Source organism: Cibotium barometz, chromosome 5 (genome assembly GCF_041138505.1).
Source record: "Cibotium barometz isolate CiBa-2024 chromosome 5, ASM4113850v1, whole genome shotgun sequence".
In the NCBI taxonomy this organism is placed as follows: domain Eukaryota; kingdom Viridiplantae; phylum Streptophyta; class Polypodiopsida; order Cyatheales; family Cibotiaceae; genus Cibotium; species Cibotium barometz.
Window position 1 is genome coordinate 21,587,846 of NC_141050.1, and position 17,148 is coordinate 21,604,993.

Sequence of the window (17,148 nt, forward strand, 5' to 3'; positions counted from 1 at the left end):
TTATCTGTATTCACACAATGTGAGTGTAGGCATTGCACTTAATTAATGTAATCATGGATTGAATCCTTCTCAAGTTGTTTTACGTGGTCAAGGTTGTCTTTAAGGCACTAAAGTCTACCTTATCCTTAGGCTTTAGTGACTAGAACCACTACCTAGATTTTCCTTCCATGGTGAGGCTAAAGACACCACCCACCTTTTGTTTGTGTCTAGCCAACCACATGTTTTGCACATTTGGTCGAACATTTTGAGATGAGCAATGGGATCTCTCCTATCCCATTCGCCTTTGACATAAGCTTAGTTAGAAATTTGAACCAATTTGACCTTGTCAAGTGTTGTAGTAGGTATTGCAACCCTAGTAGTAGCTACCCTGCTTCCTATTTTCATTATTATCATAAACATGTATGGGATGGAATGAGGATAGGTGTAGGTTGAGGTGGGTAATCATAGGGATATGTGTATGGATATATCATTGGGGCATAGGTTTGGAATGGTGTATCCACTTGGGGTGCTAAAATACTCCTAGGGACATGTACATGGATATTTGGATCATATTATGGATAATAGGCTCCCTCTAGGTTGTGTCCTACTTTGGAGCCTCGTGCTCCGAGCCAACTATCGGGATGAAATACTCCATAGCCTCCTTCTCTAAGGTGTGATGGTGTAACACTTGAACCACTTATGGTTCCAACTACTCTAGTGCACCTACTATAAGCTAAAACTTCCTGAAGCGTTTGTGCCAAAGAGCGAGGATGTGAAGCTCGAGGCTCTTGCACTTCCTCCCATACTCGGTCCAAATATTCTAGATGCTACCTCTCCTAGACCCAAGCCAAAACACTCTAGAGCAAAAGGTTTCAAGCTAACAGAGCCAATGATGATGCGTGGGCTATGTCAATGGTGGTAGAGGGGGGAATGGCAAGTACATCCCTCTCATCCTAATGAAATTTGGCCCTAGACCTAGAATCGGTTCATCTAGGGCCATTCTATGGGTCATTTCTACCACTCTTACTAGGTGGTCTTCAACCCCATCACCAACAATTGGTAAGGTCCAAGCATAGGACTCTGATTACAAATTCTCCGAGTAGGCTTCCCTGAGTAGGGTTTCATGAGTCTAAAATCACGAGTCTTCCATACACACTTGGATCGTCCCTCTTCGTAAGCCTATCCTGAGGTAGCATCCTCACTATCACTTGTGTCCCTAACTACCAAAGGAAGTATGGCTTCTATAAGTCTCTATGTACGCTCAATCTACCCTAGAGGGACACTACACTAAGGCTACCATAGAGGGTGCTTAGTATTTTGGATCATTTGAAGCACTTTCCTCTACTAGCATATTGTATCTAAAACCTCCCAAAATGCATGTAGATGAACAGGGTATTGGCTTGAGGCCAATAAGGTTAGGTTTTGTCTACTTCTTATGGCCTTGGTAGATTCAGTTATGCCGATTCTATTTAAAAAATTAGTCTCTGATAACCTTAGGAACATACGTTTGCAAGAGGTTGTAGGGACATAGATGGATACATCTTGAAACATGTGTTTGTTGATAGGTCAAAAGCGTGTGAACGTGCATTAGCCAAGTCAAAAGTGTGTGAACATGCACGTGGATATGTCCAAAAAAATGTGTTCACAAGATAGGTCAAAAGCGTGTGAATATGTGAACATGTGGATATGTCTGGGAACGTGCATTTACTGATAGGTCAAAAGCATGTGAATGTGCATGGATACATTTGGGAACATGCATTCACATACGTGAAAGCATGAACATGAGTGGATATAATCTTTACATACATGGGTTTGTATACGAACATGAACCTATGTGGGATCGTATATAAATTTACATGGATATAAAGGAACATACATGGATACATCATGCGAATTTCATAGAGTTTCTTGGGCACACGTGTGTATACGTGAAAATAGGTTTCTTGGCTAAGAACATGTGTTCCTTGGGTGTAGTTGCCTTGCATGAAGGAACATGTGTTGTTGTCTTTGCTTGAGAAGATTCAGCATACTGGTATTCTCCATAAACTGTTGTGACTCATCGTGGGGTACCAATCGGGGCACATGATGATTTAGAAAGATTTTATGTCTAACATAGGAACATACACTCTTGCAAACGCACGTGCGGGCACAAAAACTCCGCAAGGTAATAAGGCATCTTTGTTTCTTTTCGAAGCAACATCGATTACGCTTGTGTGATTTATAACGAGTGTTGACTTACACGTAAATTACAAACACCAAAGATTCCAGCTGGAATCAGTGTGATAATATTACAACATGCCCCCTGATACAGAAAAGGCCTAACCTTCTGTAAAAACATCTGTAGGATGTTCTAAGGGATCAAGCACAATGTTTCTGTGTTACAAGTGGTCTGGAGTATGCAATTCTCTTTTGTACAAGTAAAGCCGGGATGTGAAGCTAAGGTTAGATTACTTGGTCATTTCGAGCCCCTTGGACTATCTTGATGAGTAAGGAGGACTGACAGACTTCTGTGCAGCTGCAAAGCTTGTGCTTGTTACTGGAGAGTGCAGAGAGCGCAGCTCACTGAGGCGTCGCTTCTCCCACTCAATTTTATTCTGCAAAAGGCAGAACAGAAAGACTTAGGGGTTGGTAGGTCTTTGTGTGATGGAATGGAGCAAACCAAAGTTTTTGAAACTACTACAAAAGGGCAATCAAGCCAACTCTAAATCCTCTGCAATTGACCTTCAATTTCATGTCAGAAAGCTCCCGCTCAGTTGTATCTAACCGATCTTGAAGATGTTTTAGAGCCTCGGCAGCCACTGTATGGTCAACTCCTCTCGCCGGTCGGGCCACACCAGCTACCTGCAGCAAATTAGAAAACAATATCGTGAGAACACTTTCTTGTTCACAAAATTCTACGCATGAGGTGCATTGTTGCTGGCCTACTAACCTCAAGCACACTCGTACACAGTGTAAGAAGCGCTTGGGCAAGCTGAATCTTTTCTTCTTCTACCTCCTGCACAAAAGCCCAACCGATGAGGCTGTACAATCAGTATTCCTCAAATCAGTGCAGCTGCCTGCATCTAGAATTCACGAAATCCATACTCATCATCATTCATAGTGTAGACTATGTGCTTTCCCATCTGGCATCCCCCATCTTGCATGAGAACTCTACCTGTAATTTGACTTCAAGTTTCTGCTCCTCCTCCAGGTCTATATGAGGAGTTTTGCCGTCTGCTGCCCGATATCGTGCCAGTTCATCGCTTACTCGATTAAGGATAACCTCAGATCGTCGTAGCCTAGCGGCCAGGTCCTCATTCTTCATCCTCAAGCGGTTGTTTTCTTCCTTTATGCATAACCAAAGAGACCATAAGAGAGTTGCAAGGGAAACCCTGCTGTACAAGAAAAGCCATTTCAGTAAACCTTAATTTTGGCATGATGGTGGATTCGTTGTTGAAGATTTTGCTGGCCAGAAAGCTTGTTAACCTCCTCTTCCAGCTCAACCAGCCTCTGTCTCTGGCTGACATTTTCCATCTGGCCATAAGAGCCTCTCAAGTTTTAAATCAATCAATCATACAAACCGAAAGCGCCACGATATGAACCAATGCTAGACCTTAATGCTAAATTGTGACCATAATTTGTCCTAAAGAGGAAAAGTTTCACGTTCTTGAGTGATGCATGTTTAATATACTGTACTTTGTGGAAGACAGTTGAAACCCTAATTTTTGCAAGAGAAAACAATCTCTTACTGTGTTGCTTTGTCCCCTTTCCAGAAAACTCACCTTTAGCACTTCATTCTCTGTGCTGAGAAGTTGATCACGCTGTCGGAGCTTCTCGGCAGCAACTCGGGCAGTCATCATTTCAGCCTGCCTTCGATTGATTTCTTCAAGCCAACTGCAGGAGAGACAGAACACATTCCAAACTGTTTTGAACTCTAATGTCTATCCTACATTCCTCTAGCATCATAGCTAGCATTTGGATTGTTTTCATTTCTTGGTGTGCTAGAGTTTATCCATCTGTTTTTCCACATACAAATAGAGAGAGAGGATGGTGATGGTGTGTGCCTGTCACTCATCCAAGCTCCCACCCATCGTAACTGCTTAACAGCCTTTGCATGGGCAGGAAAGTGCCTATGCCCCTCAATTTACAAATTTTGCTACACACGAATCCATAATCCTATGTTTTTACAATCAGGTTTTCTTGTGATTCAAAGGGTGTTAATATGTGTTCAAGAATTTCCATGCTGCAATTGAATCGTTTGGGGGATATGGATTTAATTACCTTTCTCTCTCCTCAATAAATTCATTTAACTGAGTCTTCAATTGTAAGAGTTCTTTCTCCTGAAACCAAAACAGTTCAAATAAATAAAACAAACACTAGGACAGAGAGCCCAGCCTAACCTTCATGGGTTTCACATTACACAATTTAAACCATAGACCTTTTCTCTAGCCTGCTCCTTTTGCGTAAAAGATTTCTCTGCAATTTTTTGCACCTGCTGATGGTTAATCAATGTCTGTCATCAGAAGAATTGTTGAAGTCAGAGGGCCTTATACAAACCGTAAGCATCAAATTGTCGCAATATGTAGCAGATTGCTAGCAGAGACTGCTTACATGTGTAAGCGTGTTAATTCGTAAGAGAGAAAATGTTCATGTCGTGAAGATAAGAGAAGCACTATATATCAACTAAATGAAAGACAATTGAATTAAAAATTTGACCAAACATATCGGTCAAGACCGGCCCTCCACCCTTTCTCCTCCCTGGTCTCTAGCACTTACAGCATAATTTGTGATGTCTAACTTCACTCCAACTAAGTCCCTTATAACATCATGTGTCATGCTTTCAGCCTCAGCAAGCCTGATGTTGAGCATAAATATCTGCACATACCAACGTGCATTTCAACATAACAATAATGCATTCCAACAGAATCTACTTGGTCAGTGGACGGGAAGATAACAAGCTTACCTCTTTCTGCCTTGAAGCGGCAAGAGCCTCAAGTTCTTCAATCTTTTTCCTGTTGCAGCTAAGCTCTTCATCAATTTCAAAGCTCATCTGCTGTGACAGCCCTGAACCAATGCACTTGAAAGGTGAACCCGACCCTCGAGGCTTGGCAGCATTTTTATCGACTACCTTGGGATTTGTCAGTGCTTGTATGCTTGACCTTTGCTCGGCCATATTCTCCAAAGTTCTTAACTGGTATCAACAAAAATACAACAATTAGTGATTGTATGTATGTAAAGAGAGAAATTATTAGGAGTGCAGACTTGAGCACCTACAATCTGATGGTGCTCAGAAGCCTGCCTCTCTGCCCCAGAAACAAGCTCCATCATATCATTTTTACACTTTCTGATCTGCAAACTCCCCAAAAGAAAAAATGATTCTTCACATCAACCATTAATATAAAGAAACTTGCGATCATCAAAAGAGGTATAATATGCACTAAATTATTCAAACAAGTTATGGGAAACATTTTTTCTAGTCAACTTTGAACTCTTCTCTAAATCAAGATAACCTGTTCATCTTTTTCTATGCACTGCCTTTCAAGGATCTGAATTTTATCCTCAGCTTCCATAAGTTGCACCCCCTTCATTTCCAAGTCCCTAGAATGCAAATTTAACCAATGGCATCATCATCGGATGGATCAAGATACACAGGTAGCATGCTAGGTTTTAGTTTTAAAGGAAGCTCAAACCTTTGCTTCTGCTCCCAGGAACAGTGCTGCACCTCACTCTCTAACTGAAGAGCCTGCATTTGTGACATTTGGTGCCTTAAGGCTTGCAATTCTATTTCTATATCTTCCCTCATCAGCCGCTGCCGTTCTGCGTCGCTCTTTAATATACCCGCCTGTTGATGACAACTCACAATGTCTTTCATAGTATACTTCATATACATCTCATACAAGCACCCTCCCAACTAATGCATAGGGACCATGCCCGAGCCCGAATATTAAGACTTGCAAATCCTTTACAAATATGTTGACTAGCTTACTTTCAGTTTCAACTGGTAGCAACAGTGAATGCAAAACACAACATGAGACATACTTGTGTTTCCAATGCACTGACTGTGCTTTCTAATTCCTCCACAGATTGCTCTAGAAGCTTTGCTTCCTTTTCTTTCTGCTCCGCACGAGTCTTGCTTGTCTCTGCAACCTGTCAAGATCCACCTCAAATTGAGATTACTATCTTTAACTTTCACAATGCATATCAGCCCATGTCACTATCTTAGGAACAAGTAACAATGAACCAATTCAACAATTAATATAGTACTAGTCAGAACCAGTACCTGGCGAGCTTCTACTGCTATGGCCTCATGCTCTTCAGCAAGTTGCTGTGCCATCTCCAACTGCTCGTTTAGAACCACCAATTCTGCATGCAGCTGATCTCTCTCTTTTATGGCTATATCCCTCTCGTTGAGAGCTCGATTTAAATCAAGATTCATATCGTCAAGAGAGAAAGCATTTCCTTGTTCTATTAAAGAGCTCAATTCTAGCAATTCCATCTCAAGCGCCTTAATGGCATGTCGCTTATCTTCCAAGTCTTCTTCATTGAAGACATTCCTAGCAATCAACCCTTGAACCTGTGACTTAAGCTGTATATTGTCAGTTTCCAACAAGGAAAGACTTTTTCTCTGCTCTAGAATTGTTTCCTCCATATTTGCCAGTGTGCTGTTCGCAGAATTTGAGCTGTGTTGAAGCTGGCACAACTCACTCTCTAAGCTAATTATTTGCAGCTGCTTTTTACTTACTTCACCTTCAAGCTGCCTGATAATAGAGTTTGACTCATACTCTTCATTATTCCCCTGCCTTGCTACAGCTGCACGTTCTTGCAATAGAGCCACATCCAGTTGCAAGCTCTTGATCATCTGATCTTTTTTCAGAAGATCTTCCTCTATTTTTGCTTTCTCATCCAATGCCAATTCAAATTTTTTCCAAGCCAAGTCCGCTTGCTCTCTGCAGGTTTGCACTTCCTTTTCAACCTCACATAAAACAAGCTCACATCCTTCTGTGAAAGCAACTTTGGTATCATAACCCACTTCTTGAGAAAGCCACTCAGTTATTCTCTCAATCTTCATTTGCAAGCCAGTCAATTTCATTTCATGCCCTTGTACAGCCTCCATAAGCTTTTCAGACCCTTCATGTGTTGCCTTTAAAACATCCTGGACATGCCCATGTTGTTGACTATGAAGCTGCCAAACCTTTATTGCCGCATCACGCCTTTTCTTTTCTTCTTGTAGGCATTTCTTGTCTCTCTCCAAATCCACAATTCTCCTTGACATGTCCTTGATTTGCATCACCTTATCATCTAAAACCAGTTCCATGTGCTTTAAACATCCTTTAGCATTCTCAAGATCTTCTGCCACCTTGCTGCCAAATTCGATGAGTGTTTCAATGTCACCAAGGATGAGCTGGCATCGTTCAAACGCGCCAAGAACATATTCACTTACTCCTCCAGGTGATTTTGAAGCTACAAAACGCTCAACATCATCATGCAGAGAAAAAAGCCTATTCTCATGAATTTCAACAGCATCTATGGATTTCATAGCTTTTTCTTGGACTGCTCTGCAGGAATATAAAGCCTCTTCTAGTTTTAACTGATGACTGCCCAACTTTTGAACCTCTTGCAGAAGTGTAACATTCTTCTTTTCTAAAAGAAGATTATCTTGTTCCAGTTTAGATGAATTAGCAGACATCTCCTTAACCTGTGTCGAGAATTTCAGCAACTCCTTTTCTTTCTCATGCAACACCTCAAGGGTTTTGGAATGAGCACCTTTCACTTCTGCGACAATATCACAGCTCTTCTCAAGTTCGTATTGAAGAATCTCCATGTCTCCCCTCTGGCGGTCCACCTCAGCCTTGAGCTCTAGATTCGAAATTTCCAACTCGTCCACATTTAACAGCAACCCTGTTGGGCTACCAGCAAGTTGTTCGAGTTGTGTTTCCTCAATAAAATGAGAATCACCTGTATCAGCAGACTGGCATAGCATATCTTCCTGCAGAGAATCTTTTGTTCTGATATCCAACTCCTCCTGTAAGAACTGTTTCTCCTGCTGCATGGTGGAAAACTTTTTGAAGGACTCTTGCTGTTGTTCATGAAGTTTCTCGATTTCCAAATCCTTAGACTGCAGTTGTTTGCATACATCTTTATACAGCCGATCAAGCATTTCAGCCATTTCAGAAAAATGACTAAGCTCTGATTGAAGCTGACATACAGCAGATTCTTTATTTAACAGTTCCTCTCGGTTCTTTTTTTTTTCTTGCTCCAAAATTTGCTCAAGATTTCTTTGGCAGGAGGAATGCATGTTCCCCACGTATTCTAAACTTTCACAAGTCTGCTGAAGCTCAGCCTGCAATGCAGATATCTCAACCTCCTTCTGTTGTAGCTTATCCAGCAACAGGCCTTGCTCTGTTTTCAACTGTGTGACTGCTGAAAGAGCTTCTGTCAGTACCTCACCTGAGTTTCGAACAAGCCCAAGGCTTTCCAGCATACACTTATTGACCTGCAAACAATCTGATTGTATATCCCTGATCTCCCTGTGACTACTTTCAAGCTCTATTCTCACCTGTGCACACAGATTTTTTTCTTGACATCTCTCACTCAATAGACTTGCCCTTTCGTTCTTTAGAAACCCTACCTGGTCACGGCATCTCCGTAATTCTTCCTTAAAAGTTTGCAACATTTTTACACTATTGTCTAATTCCTGTTCATGGCAACATCTCAATTCAGTATTCTCAATATGGCTCTGATTAAGTTCACCCCTGTACTCTCTGCTTCCTTCCCAGAGGATTTTCATTTCCATGTATACCTTAGATATCTGCTCCCTGTCGTTCTCTAGGTCTTGGTTGAGGCTCTTCAATTCTGCAACACTATGCTGAGCAACTGCTAAGAATGATTCTATCTGTTTGATCCAACTGGCATTTTCTGATTCTAAGCAATTGATCTTCTCTAGACATTCCTGTATTTGTCCTTCCAAGACCTGACTCCTCAGATTTAAGGCTAAAGTTTCTTTCTGCACTATTCCCTCCTGATAAACAAACAGTTCTTTCAAAACGGCCTTCTCAAAAATCAGGACGAAATTTTCTATGGTCAATATCTCTTGAACATTTTCAGAGTTAAAAGCAAGACAAGCACACCTTTCTTGAGCTTGCTCTGCTTGAGTTTTAAGCAGCCGTAGCTGGTCGTTACACTTTGAGAGCTCCCCATTAAGAGACTCTGAAACCTCTTGATGTGCCCTGTTCTGAACTCTTAAGTTGGCAACCTCTGAATTCAATGTCTCCATGTTAGCAATGGCAAGAGTTTTCTCTTTGGCCAGCTCAGTTGACATCTTCTTTGCTTCCCTTCCCTCCAACTTGAGCTGCAGCCAGCTTTCCTGCAAGAGTTGAACCTGATCTTCCAACACCAGTTTGATTATGTCCATCTCGACAACTGCTGCAAATTTATCTGCAGCCAATTCTTCAGACAAATGTTCTACAAGGATAGAAAGGCAAGCACGCTTTTGTTCAGCCTGCTTTGCCTGCAGTTGAGACATTTGCAGGTTCATATCAGAAATTTGGAGCTTCCCATTGAGATCTTGAACAAGAACCTCAAGTTCACTGACCCTATTTGTCAATACCATGCTCTCTTCTCTAAAACAGATATTTTGATCATGACAAATTTTCTCTGCAGCTTCCACCCTTGACTTGCATAGTGAAAGGTCTTCCTCCAGCAGGCATACCTGACCATCCAAAAGATTTTCCTTCAGCTCAGCCTCCAGAGTCATCACAACCTTTTCTCCAGACCAGCTTTCCATTGCAGCCTGTAGACTGACAGATGACTCTGAGCATGCTTTCTCCAGATCAATTCGGAGTTGTGCAACACACATTTTCTGCCTATGTAGCTCATCCACCAAACAAGCATTTTCAATTTCCAAACTAATAGCCGTCGAGCGTGATTCTTGCAGCTGTTCATTTTGCTGTAGAGATAGAGTGTGCTTTGCAATGAGATCCTTCTCCAATTGCTCAAATTTGATGGTTAATTTATCCACATTTTGGTAAGCTTTTTGCAAATCTCCACCTAACTGTAATGCAAGAACCCTTTCTTTCCCTAATCCATCCAGCAGAACTGTTTTCTCCCCTTCCAGTCGGCCGACTCTTTCCTCAAGCTTTTTATTATGCATCTGATAGTCTGCTTCCATTTTAGAGAATATTGAACAATTTTCTAGCAACTCTTCCTGTACCATCTTTTCCTGGGAGCTGAGGAGACCTTGAAGTAGCTCGATCTCAACTAGCATGACAACCTTCTCTTCTGTGCATTTGTATGCCTGACAAAGCTCAGCAAGAAGCCTAGCGCATGTTTGCTCGGCTGCTTCAACTTGCAGCCTCAGCTTCTGCACCTCTTTCTCTGCCAAGTCCAATTTCCCTTGAATCATGTCCTGTTCACACTTCAATGAACCGAGGTGATCCTCGGTCTTCTCCTTCTGAGAATTTATATCCTGCATCTGTCCATGTAGAGTTTGAATCAGCTTTTCATTGCTCAATATTACAATCTCCTTCTCCTCTAGTAATGCTTGATCTGTTCTCTGTTGAAGCCACAAGCAGTGCACTTCATTTTCCCTCTCTGCAATCACCATAGCAGCCTCATCTGCCAAACTTTGCATTCTTCTTTTGGTGACAGCAAGTTCATTGGCATTGTCAGAAAGTCTATCTATGATTATACATGTAACAAGTAACATTTTTTCAGCTCTCAGTGCTTTTCCTTGCCAACTTTCGACTTTGCTCTGTAGGCAGTTGATGCAAAAAGTCTTTTCCTCGAGCAGCAGACTTAAAGCTTCTAAATCATTTTGCATGTTAGTTTTCTCCTGTCTCTGTATCTCAGCAATGGCTAAGGTGGCATCACTCAAAACTCTCACCTTGTTCTCAGTTTGTTTTGCTAGCTTCTGAGCATGCATAAGTCTTTTTTGCAGTACTTCAACAAGGTTCTCTTCTGCACTGCTGGCAAGAATTTCATGGTTGAAATCTTGATTGCTCTGTGAAGGACATTCTTCAGCTATTCTGTCAATTTCTTGAGCAGCATCATCCAAGGCTTGGTTGCCCTCAGACAGACATTCAATAAGATTGGTGGCTGCCATTTCCCAATCCTGAGTTAACTTGTAAATTTCTGTATCTTTCTCCTTCACTGCATTATCGTACAGACTCCTCAGCTGTAAATTTTCTTCAGACAAAGCATTCAACTCTGACTGAAGTGCCCTCAAATCCATTTTAAGTTGTATGACTTTCTGTTCAGCTTTGACTTCTCGTTGTTGGGTTCTCTTGTGATCTTCACAAAGACTTACTATTTCTGACTGTAGCAATGTGATGGCTTCTGTTGTTTCCGTTTCAGCATCTGCACGCACAAGCTCTTTCTCATGCTCAAGAGCTCTGAGTGAATCTTGTTCGTTTTGTAGCTTAGTATTCAGCTGTTGGGCTTGCTCAAGTGCTTTCCTTGTCCTTTCAAGCTTATCTTTGAGGTTTGAATCATGATCATCTTCATTGGCTTCCATTTCCAGTACTCGGATTTCAAGTTCCCGCTGTAGCTCACTCTGTAAGAACACAACATACCCAGTCAAAACCTGCAGTTCATTTTCCCGATTTTTCAAACCCTTTGTCAATTTGATATTCTGAGTTTGAAGATGGTTGGTCTCATTCACAGAAAGAAGTGCCTGGCTTTCCAAAGATTCAATCACCAACTTATGATGATTAAGATCCTCAACAGATTCCAGTAGCCTCTTGGAAATTTCCAATTCCTTCTCTTCTGCTTCCTCGAGCTGTGTGCTAAGACTTTCACTTTTCTCTTCTGCTTCCTCGAGCTGTGTGCTAAGCCATTTACTTTTCTCTTCTCCTTCTTTGAGCTGTGCGTTCAGCCTTTCACTTCTCTCTTCAGCTTCCTCAAGCTGCATGCTCAGACTAATGCTTCTCTCTTCTGCCTCTTTCCTGTAGGCACGCTCTTCTTGAATCAAACAATCCATTGCCTCAAGTTCCAACTGAAGCTGCATGACCATCTCTGCAATGTCAGATTTTGGCTCATTTCCATTTGAAGATTCCACACATGCAGGAGTTTTCTGCAGAGTCAGCTCTTTTATCATGTTTTGAGCATCTTCCAACTGGGATCTCAGCTGCAATTCCTGACACATTAAAATTTGAAGTATGGGATAAGTGTTTTAAAATACTGCCTTTAAAAAAATCAAAAAGAATCATGGCATACACCCATCTGGCATACAAATATTTTACCTGGAACCGCCATACTGTTGTTGCCTCCTGAATTTCAGAGAAGGATTGTCGCTGTTGAAGTGCTATGTCCTCAGTTTCCAGCCTTATCTGTTTAACAGTTGCTTGAGCAGAAGCAGCTGTCTCCTGATTAGATCAATTAGAGTACAAAAAGCCAAACAAAAATTAAACCTGGCTTGCCCCTAAAAACATCTTGAGGTTTTTAAGACAAACATAATGTAATTCATTCGCTGAACCTGGGCAGCAGCAAGATTGGCCTCAGTGAGCTGCAGACGCTCAGCAAGGCCTTTTGCAGCCTCTAAATCTTTCCTGTTTTTCTGCATAAACAGTTACACCTTTCTTGAATTAAATAGCACCGAATGGCTACACAGAAAAGGGTTTTCGAGAAGGTTGTGATGATATAAGGATTTGAAATTTAACCAAACAGCATGTGGATGCATGTGGATTGGAGAGATTAACCTAGACAGACACACAGAGGACTACATAGATGGATGCAAGAGAACGATAGTTAAAACAGCTAGAAGAGCTTCAAAAGACAAATCCGTACTTTCCAAAGTAGCTCCAGCATACCAAAGGCAAATGAGGAGGAAACAGAAGACCTGGGTAATATTCACTCTGCCTTCATGGAGATCAGATTTGCTTATATTGATGAGCATATATACTATGATTTGTTTTTTCTTTGAAAAACAGGACCTTTCTCTTGAGACAAACTTTCTCCATAGATTCTAGAAGATGTCTTTTCCATTCATCCCTTGCATGAGTGGCCCATAATAGTGGCCTTAACACAAGTGAAAGAAAGAATGAGAGTATTCACCAAGAGCTTGTGTCAAAGCTATAGCACAACAGAGTGAGATGCAGCTCATTAAGATCAACTGCAACGTATGCATAGCATCAATTCATAAGTAGGTGAATTCTTCTATAATGGATCACATGATCAATTTTCTCAAGAGTGCTGTGCTCTGCATATTGGAATTGATAATACATGTCAAAAACCGTCTGAATGTTTGGGCAATACAACATTCTCCCATGCAACATGTCCTAGAGTCATAAGAACTATCGAGACGTGACCAGGCTGGTCTCTCACCAATCCAAGTGTCCGTCAAGTGTTTTTCATCATTCTTCGAAATGCTCCAAGTGCACACCTAAGTGTCATCTCCTGACAAACGACTCCTTGTTTCTTTGCCTTTGCTACAGGCTGGCCATGCTCACTTATTCTCTGAAAGCCAATCAAAGGGCATCTTGTCTTATGCCATGGACTAGAGTCTAGAGAAGACCAAATCCCAGCTATATAGTCCAAGACCACTGCATCAATAAATTATACCCCGGAACTTATGCTTCTCTATCAAAAGCCCACATGTTGGCAACTTGGAATGGATTCTACCTATTATCCTCTTTTGGAATCACTCAAACTGAAGGCGTCTAGTGTGCCTCTAAAACGCATCCTCTTACCAAGAGTTTTTTATTCTTAAAAACTAAAAACCTAACAAAAATAGATCCCAAGCTGCTAGTCTTGTGGCTGTTCACCTTCCCCACTTCGTCTTTTCCTTACTTGACCATGTTTAAAAAACCTTCAGTGTATATATCTTTACAAGAAGAATATGCTAGTTAATTTGTCGAAACAGTGTTTTCCCCCCTCCTGACTACAGGTGTATAAAGTTGTAGAGGCCAACCTTCATACAACACGCCAAAACAATAATGGATTGTTCTCTCCAACAAAGCACAATGCCAAAGCCAAACATCAAGGGAAAGACTTTAACCAAGAGGTCGTTAGAGCATTCCTTCCTAGTATTGAGCACTGAAAGGATTTCTTCATGTGCTATATTCTTAGATGTGTCCCTAAGAGCAGTAGTGGCTAGAGGCACAACACACAGATGGCAGATGGAGAGATGTGATGTACAAGTGTTCACACCTAGCTCTATGATCCGTCCAGTGAGAGTAGTGGGTTGCTCTGAGAAACGTTGGTATACTGACCCTTCCCCAACGATGGTACTTATGCTTCGTGGTGCCTATGGCTATATGGTGGATGCCCTATCAGATATCCACATTGGGACCTTGGTGAGTGGGAATGCAACTAACCCCACGAGGAGCATACCTTTTTTCAGCTACATTGTGCGTAACGCCAAGTTGCTCGTGCTTGACCCTATGAATTCCCACTCTTAGGCTTCACTAGGAGGTGTATGAACACCCTCCCATTCAGAGAAGATTCTGGCAGAGACTCTGACACTCGTTCAGGAGGAGCCAAGTATTCTACTTCTTTAGGCTGTTTCTACTAGGTGGATTGCCCACACCTACAAGTGGAGATCTATTTTTGGTGTGGTTCCTTCTTGTCCTAGATGCCCAACTCCATCCGAGACAGTGTATCATTGCATATGGAAGTGCAGAGGAGCATAGAGGATCTGGGTATCTATAGCCCAGCTCTTGGGCAAACTGAGGAGAGATCCTATCTAAATTACTTGGGGTGCTATTGCATGTTCACTCAGTCTGGCTCACAGCTGCAGGGGAGCTTATGCTTGTCCCCGGTGGGCATAGCTCTAAAACATTTGCTTCAAGATATCCCCAGTCACGATATACACCACCTTTGCTGAGTATTGACACCACCTGGGAGATTATTGCTAATATCACGGCGTGCCATTATATCTGATAGGCCAGATGCTCAGAGGCCTTTGAGGGTATTCAGTATTTGCAGTATATGGAGTGACATCGTTCACTTTTTTGGCCACATACATGGATCTTCTAAAGCTGCAGAGATAAAGCACAGAGTAAGTGGAACCATGGTATTTTCTTGTCCTCCACTCCAACGGGCCTTTTATGTCAGCTTAGTGCCCCCGATTAGCTAAGCTCTCCCTATCTTTTATGTCAGCATAGTCCCCCTGATTGGCCAAGATCTCCCTATCTTTTGGTTTGATATCTCCCTTTGTATGATTTTTTACTTATTAATAGAAATCTCCTTTTGGAGAGAAAAGAAAAAACTAGAAAAAGAGTGGTCGTATCAAAACTTTCCATACTTGAATTGAACATGTACTGTACCTGCCGTAACTGACATTTCTAACCACCTTGGATACAAGTGTTCTCTATTAAAACAAAGGCCTTCTTCAAGAAAGTTAGTCCTAAAAGTAGCTTGCCATTCTGGACACAACACATCACCCATCTTAAGCTCCTGTAACATAAGAGAATCAATCTGCCCCCCTCCCGCCCAAAAAAAAACAGATGGTAGAGCTGCCCTTTCGTCCTGCCCCCTTAAACCATTGGACACCCTGCGCAAACCCTACATATTTCAGCTCCCAAAAAAAAAGGCAAGGATTGTAGTTGCAATAGCAAGCCTCAACCCGTCTCATGTACTAAAGCACTGAATTTGAGAGCTTTGGAAACCTTAGGAGGAAAGAAAGAGGGATACCCTTAGAGGTGCATGCTCAAGTACATAGTAGACAACTGCAAAATGGGACCTATTTTGGTGTGAAGTGACCAACTTCCTGAAAAAGGGCGGCAAAGCAATTTCTCCCGCTCCCCGGAAACCAAAGCCCCCTTGGAAACAAATGACTCTCATGACAGAAACTCTACTCCTTGGCCAACTTCTGAAGGATGGAAGCCCCCCACATGGGATACAACACCACCAATGTTGTGGGTTGAGTGACCTTGCCACTGGATGGTCCTCAGGAAATGACTATAAGCAAAGAGACATCTGCCTGTGTATGAGGCTGGAGACCTAAGATGACTTGTACATGAGAGAGCCACTCAGCCAAGAAGACCTCTGCTTCACCATGTGAAGCAGTGAAGCAGTGGCTGTGGCTTTAAGTCCATGGTGGGGGCCCAGTTGATCTTGAAACAGAAGTCTCCTTGGGTCTCTATCCACATATTCCACGACTAAGTTTATAGCGGAGAAGCCATCATACCAAGAGAAAAAAAGACTACTATCAGAGAATGAGGACAGACTGCTTCCAGGCCACCAAACCCACACTGCTTGGACAGGGTTCTGAAACCATGTGAAACACACAAACCATGCACGAAACTTGCATTTTCTCCCTCCAAAGAAGATGGCACCATTTGATGGGTGTCTTGCTTGTCACACAAATTGAGACCAAGGACTTCTGCTGCAATCATTACTCATAACTGTAAATTGTGCAAGCCAACCAACATTATACCATGCCTCAATCAAATGACACAAAAGCTTGATGAATGTGGAGAGAGAGAGAGAGAGAGAGAACAGCCAATTTATAGCTTAACAATTAAAAAATCTGACACGGTCGTAACTCCACCTTCAATTCTTCCCCTAGAAGCTCAACATCACGCATAGCATCAACAAGTTTCTGGTTCAACTGATCAGCTCTGGCCATCTCCCGCTGTAATTGCTCGTCTTTCTACTCGAGAGACCAAAAACACATAAGAGACTTTCTTATTAGAGAGGAAGGGTTCTTTGTTTTTGTTTTCTCCCCCATCTAGTCTTAAATGTAAATAACTGAGAAAAGAAGCATGCCTCTTGAAGTAGAGACATTAATTCTGAAATAGTGTTATTCTCTTCACATGTGCTTGCAGTCAAGAGCTTCTCATCGGGATCCTTTGATTCTAACACCTGCAAAAACAAACTTGTGTTACTATGAGAGCATGCACGTCACACCCACATATACCTACCCACTCACTGCATGCACACCTGAACAAACAAGCCGAAGGAACCACACACCTGCGACACATTTGGGACCTACACACAAAGTTTGGAAGCACCAACCTTCCCATTTGTCTGCTGTAGCACAAGTTCATCTCCAGCAAGCTTTGCTTCAAGAAACTCCAATAGCTACAGAATATTTATTCAACCTGTTAGTTATTTGAGAGATGCTGTAAAATTTTCAACAGCATAGATTGAAGGCGCAATAATCTTTGCATAAGGACCACCTGGTCTCTTAAGCTCGAAATCTCCTCTACCAAGATTTCACGTTCACCACCTTCATAGAAATCTTGCAAC

The 17,148-nt window shown here is 42.0% G+C and overlaps 1 protein-coding gene across 2 annotated transcripts in view; it reads right to left on the reverse strand.

Annotated features, from left to right (window-relative positions):
- Positions 1-2,156: 2,156 nt before the first annotated feature.
- Positions 2,157-17,148, reverse strand: part of LOC147638194 (kinesin-like protein KIN-12F) — a 34,894-nt gene continuing 19,902 nt past the window's right edge. Inside the window, exons 17-37 of one of the 2 annotated variants that reach the window (XR_015265820.1) lie at positions 17,079-17,148; positions 16,915-16,980; positions 16,666-16,761; positions 16,448-16,549; positions 12,431-12,511; positions 12,198-12,320; positions 6,239-12,091; positions 5,998-6,105; positions 5,649-5,800; positions 5,469-5,556; positions 5,233-5,307; positions 4,922-5,149; positions 4,735-4,833; positions 4,397-4,471; positions 4,240-4,298; positions 3,741-3,852; positions 3,382-3,492; positions 3,134-3,300; positions 2,909-2,974; positions 2,701-2,820; positions 2,157-2,573 (exon numbers count right to left, since the gene is read on the reverse strand). Coding sequence is in view for 1 of the 2 variants with exons in the window: in XM_086798115.1 (XP_086654241.1) it covers positions 2,454-2,573; positions 2,701-2,820; positions 2,909-2,974; positions 3,134-3,304; positions 3,382-3,492; positions 3,741-3,852; positions 4,240-4,298; positions 4,397-4,471; positions 4,735-4,833; positions 4,922-5,149; positions 5,233-5,307; positions 5,469-5,556; positions 5,649-5,800; positions 5,998-6,105; positions 6,239-12,091; positions 12,198-12,320; positions 12,431-12,511; positions 16,448-16,549; positions 16,666-16,761; positions 16,915-16,980; positions 17,079-17,148 (7,975 nt within the window). In the remaining variant the exon portion in view is untranslated. Of the gene's footprint in view, positions 2,574-2,700; positions 2,821-2,908; positions 2,975-3,133; positions 3,305-3,381; positions 3,493-3,740; positions 3,853-4,239; positions 4,299-4,396; positions 4,472-4,734; positions 4,834-4,921; positions 5,150-5,232; positions 5,308-5,468; positions 5,557-5,648; positions 5,801-5,997; positions 6,106-6,238; positions 12,092-12,197; positions 12,321-12,430; positions 12,512-16,447; positions 16,550-16,665; positions 16,762-16,914; positions 16,981-17,078 lie in introns of both variants that reach the window. The other variant, XM_086798115.1, reaches the window with a different exon arrangement.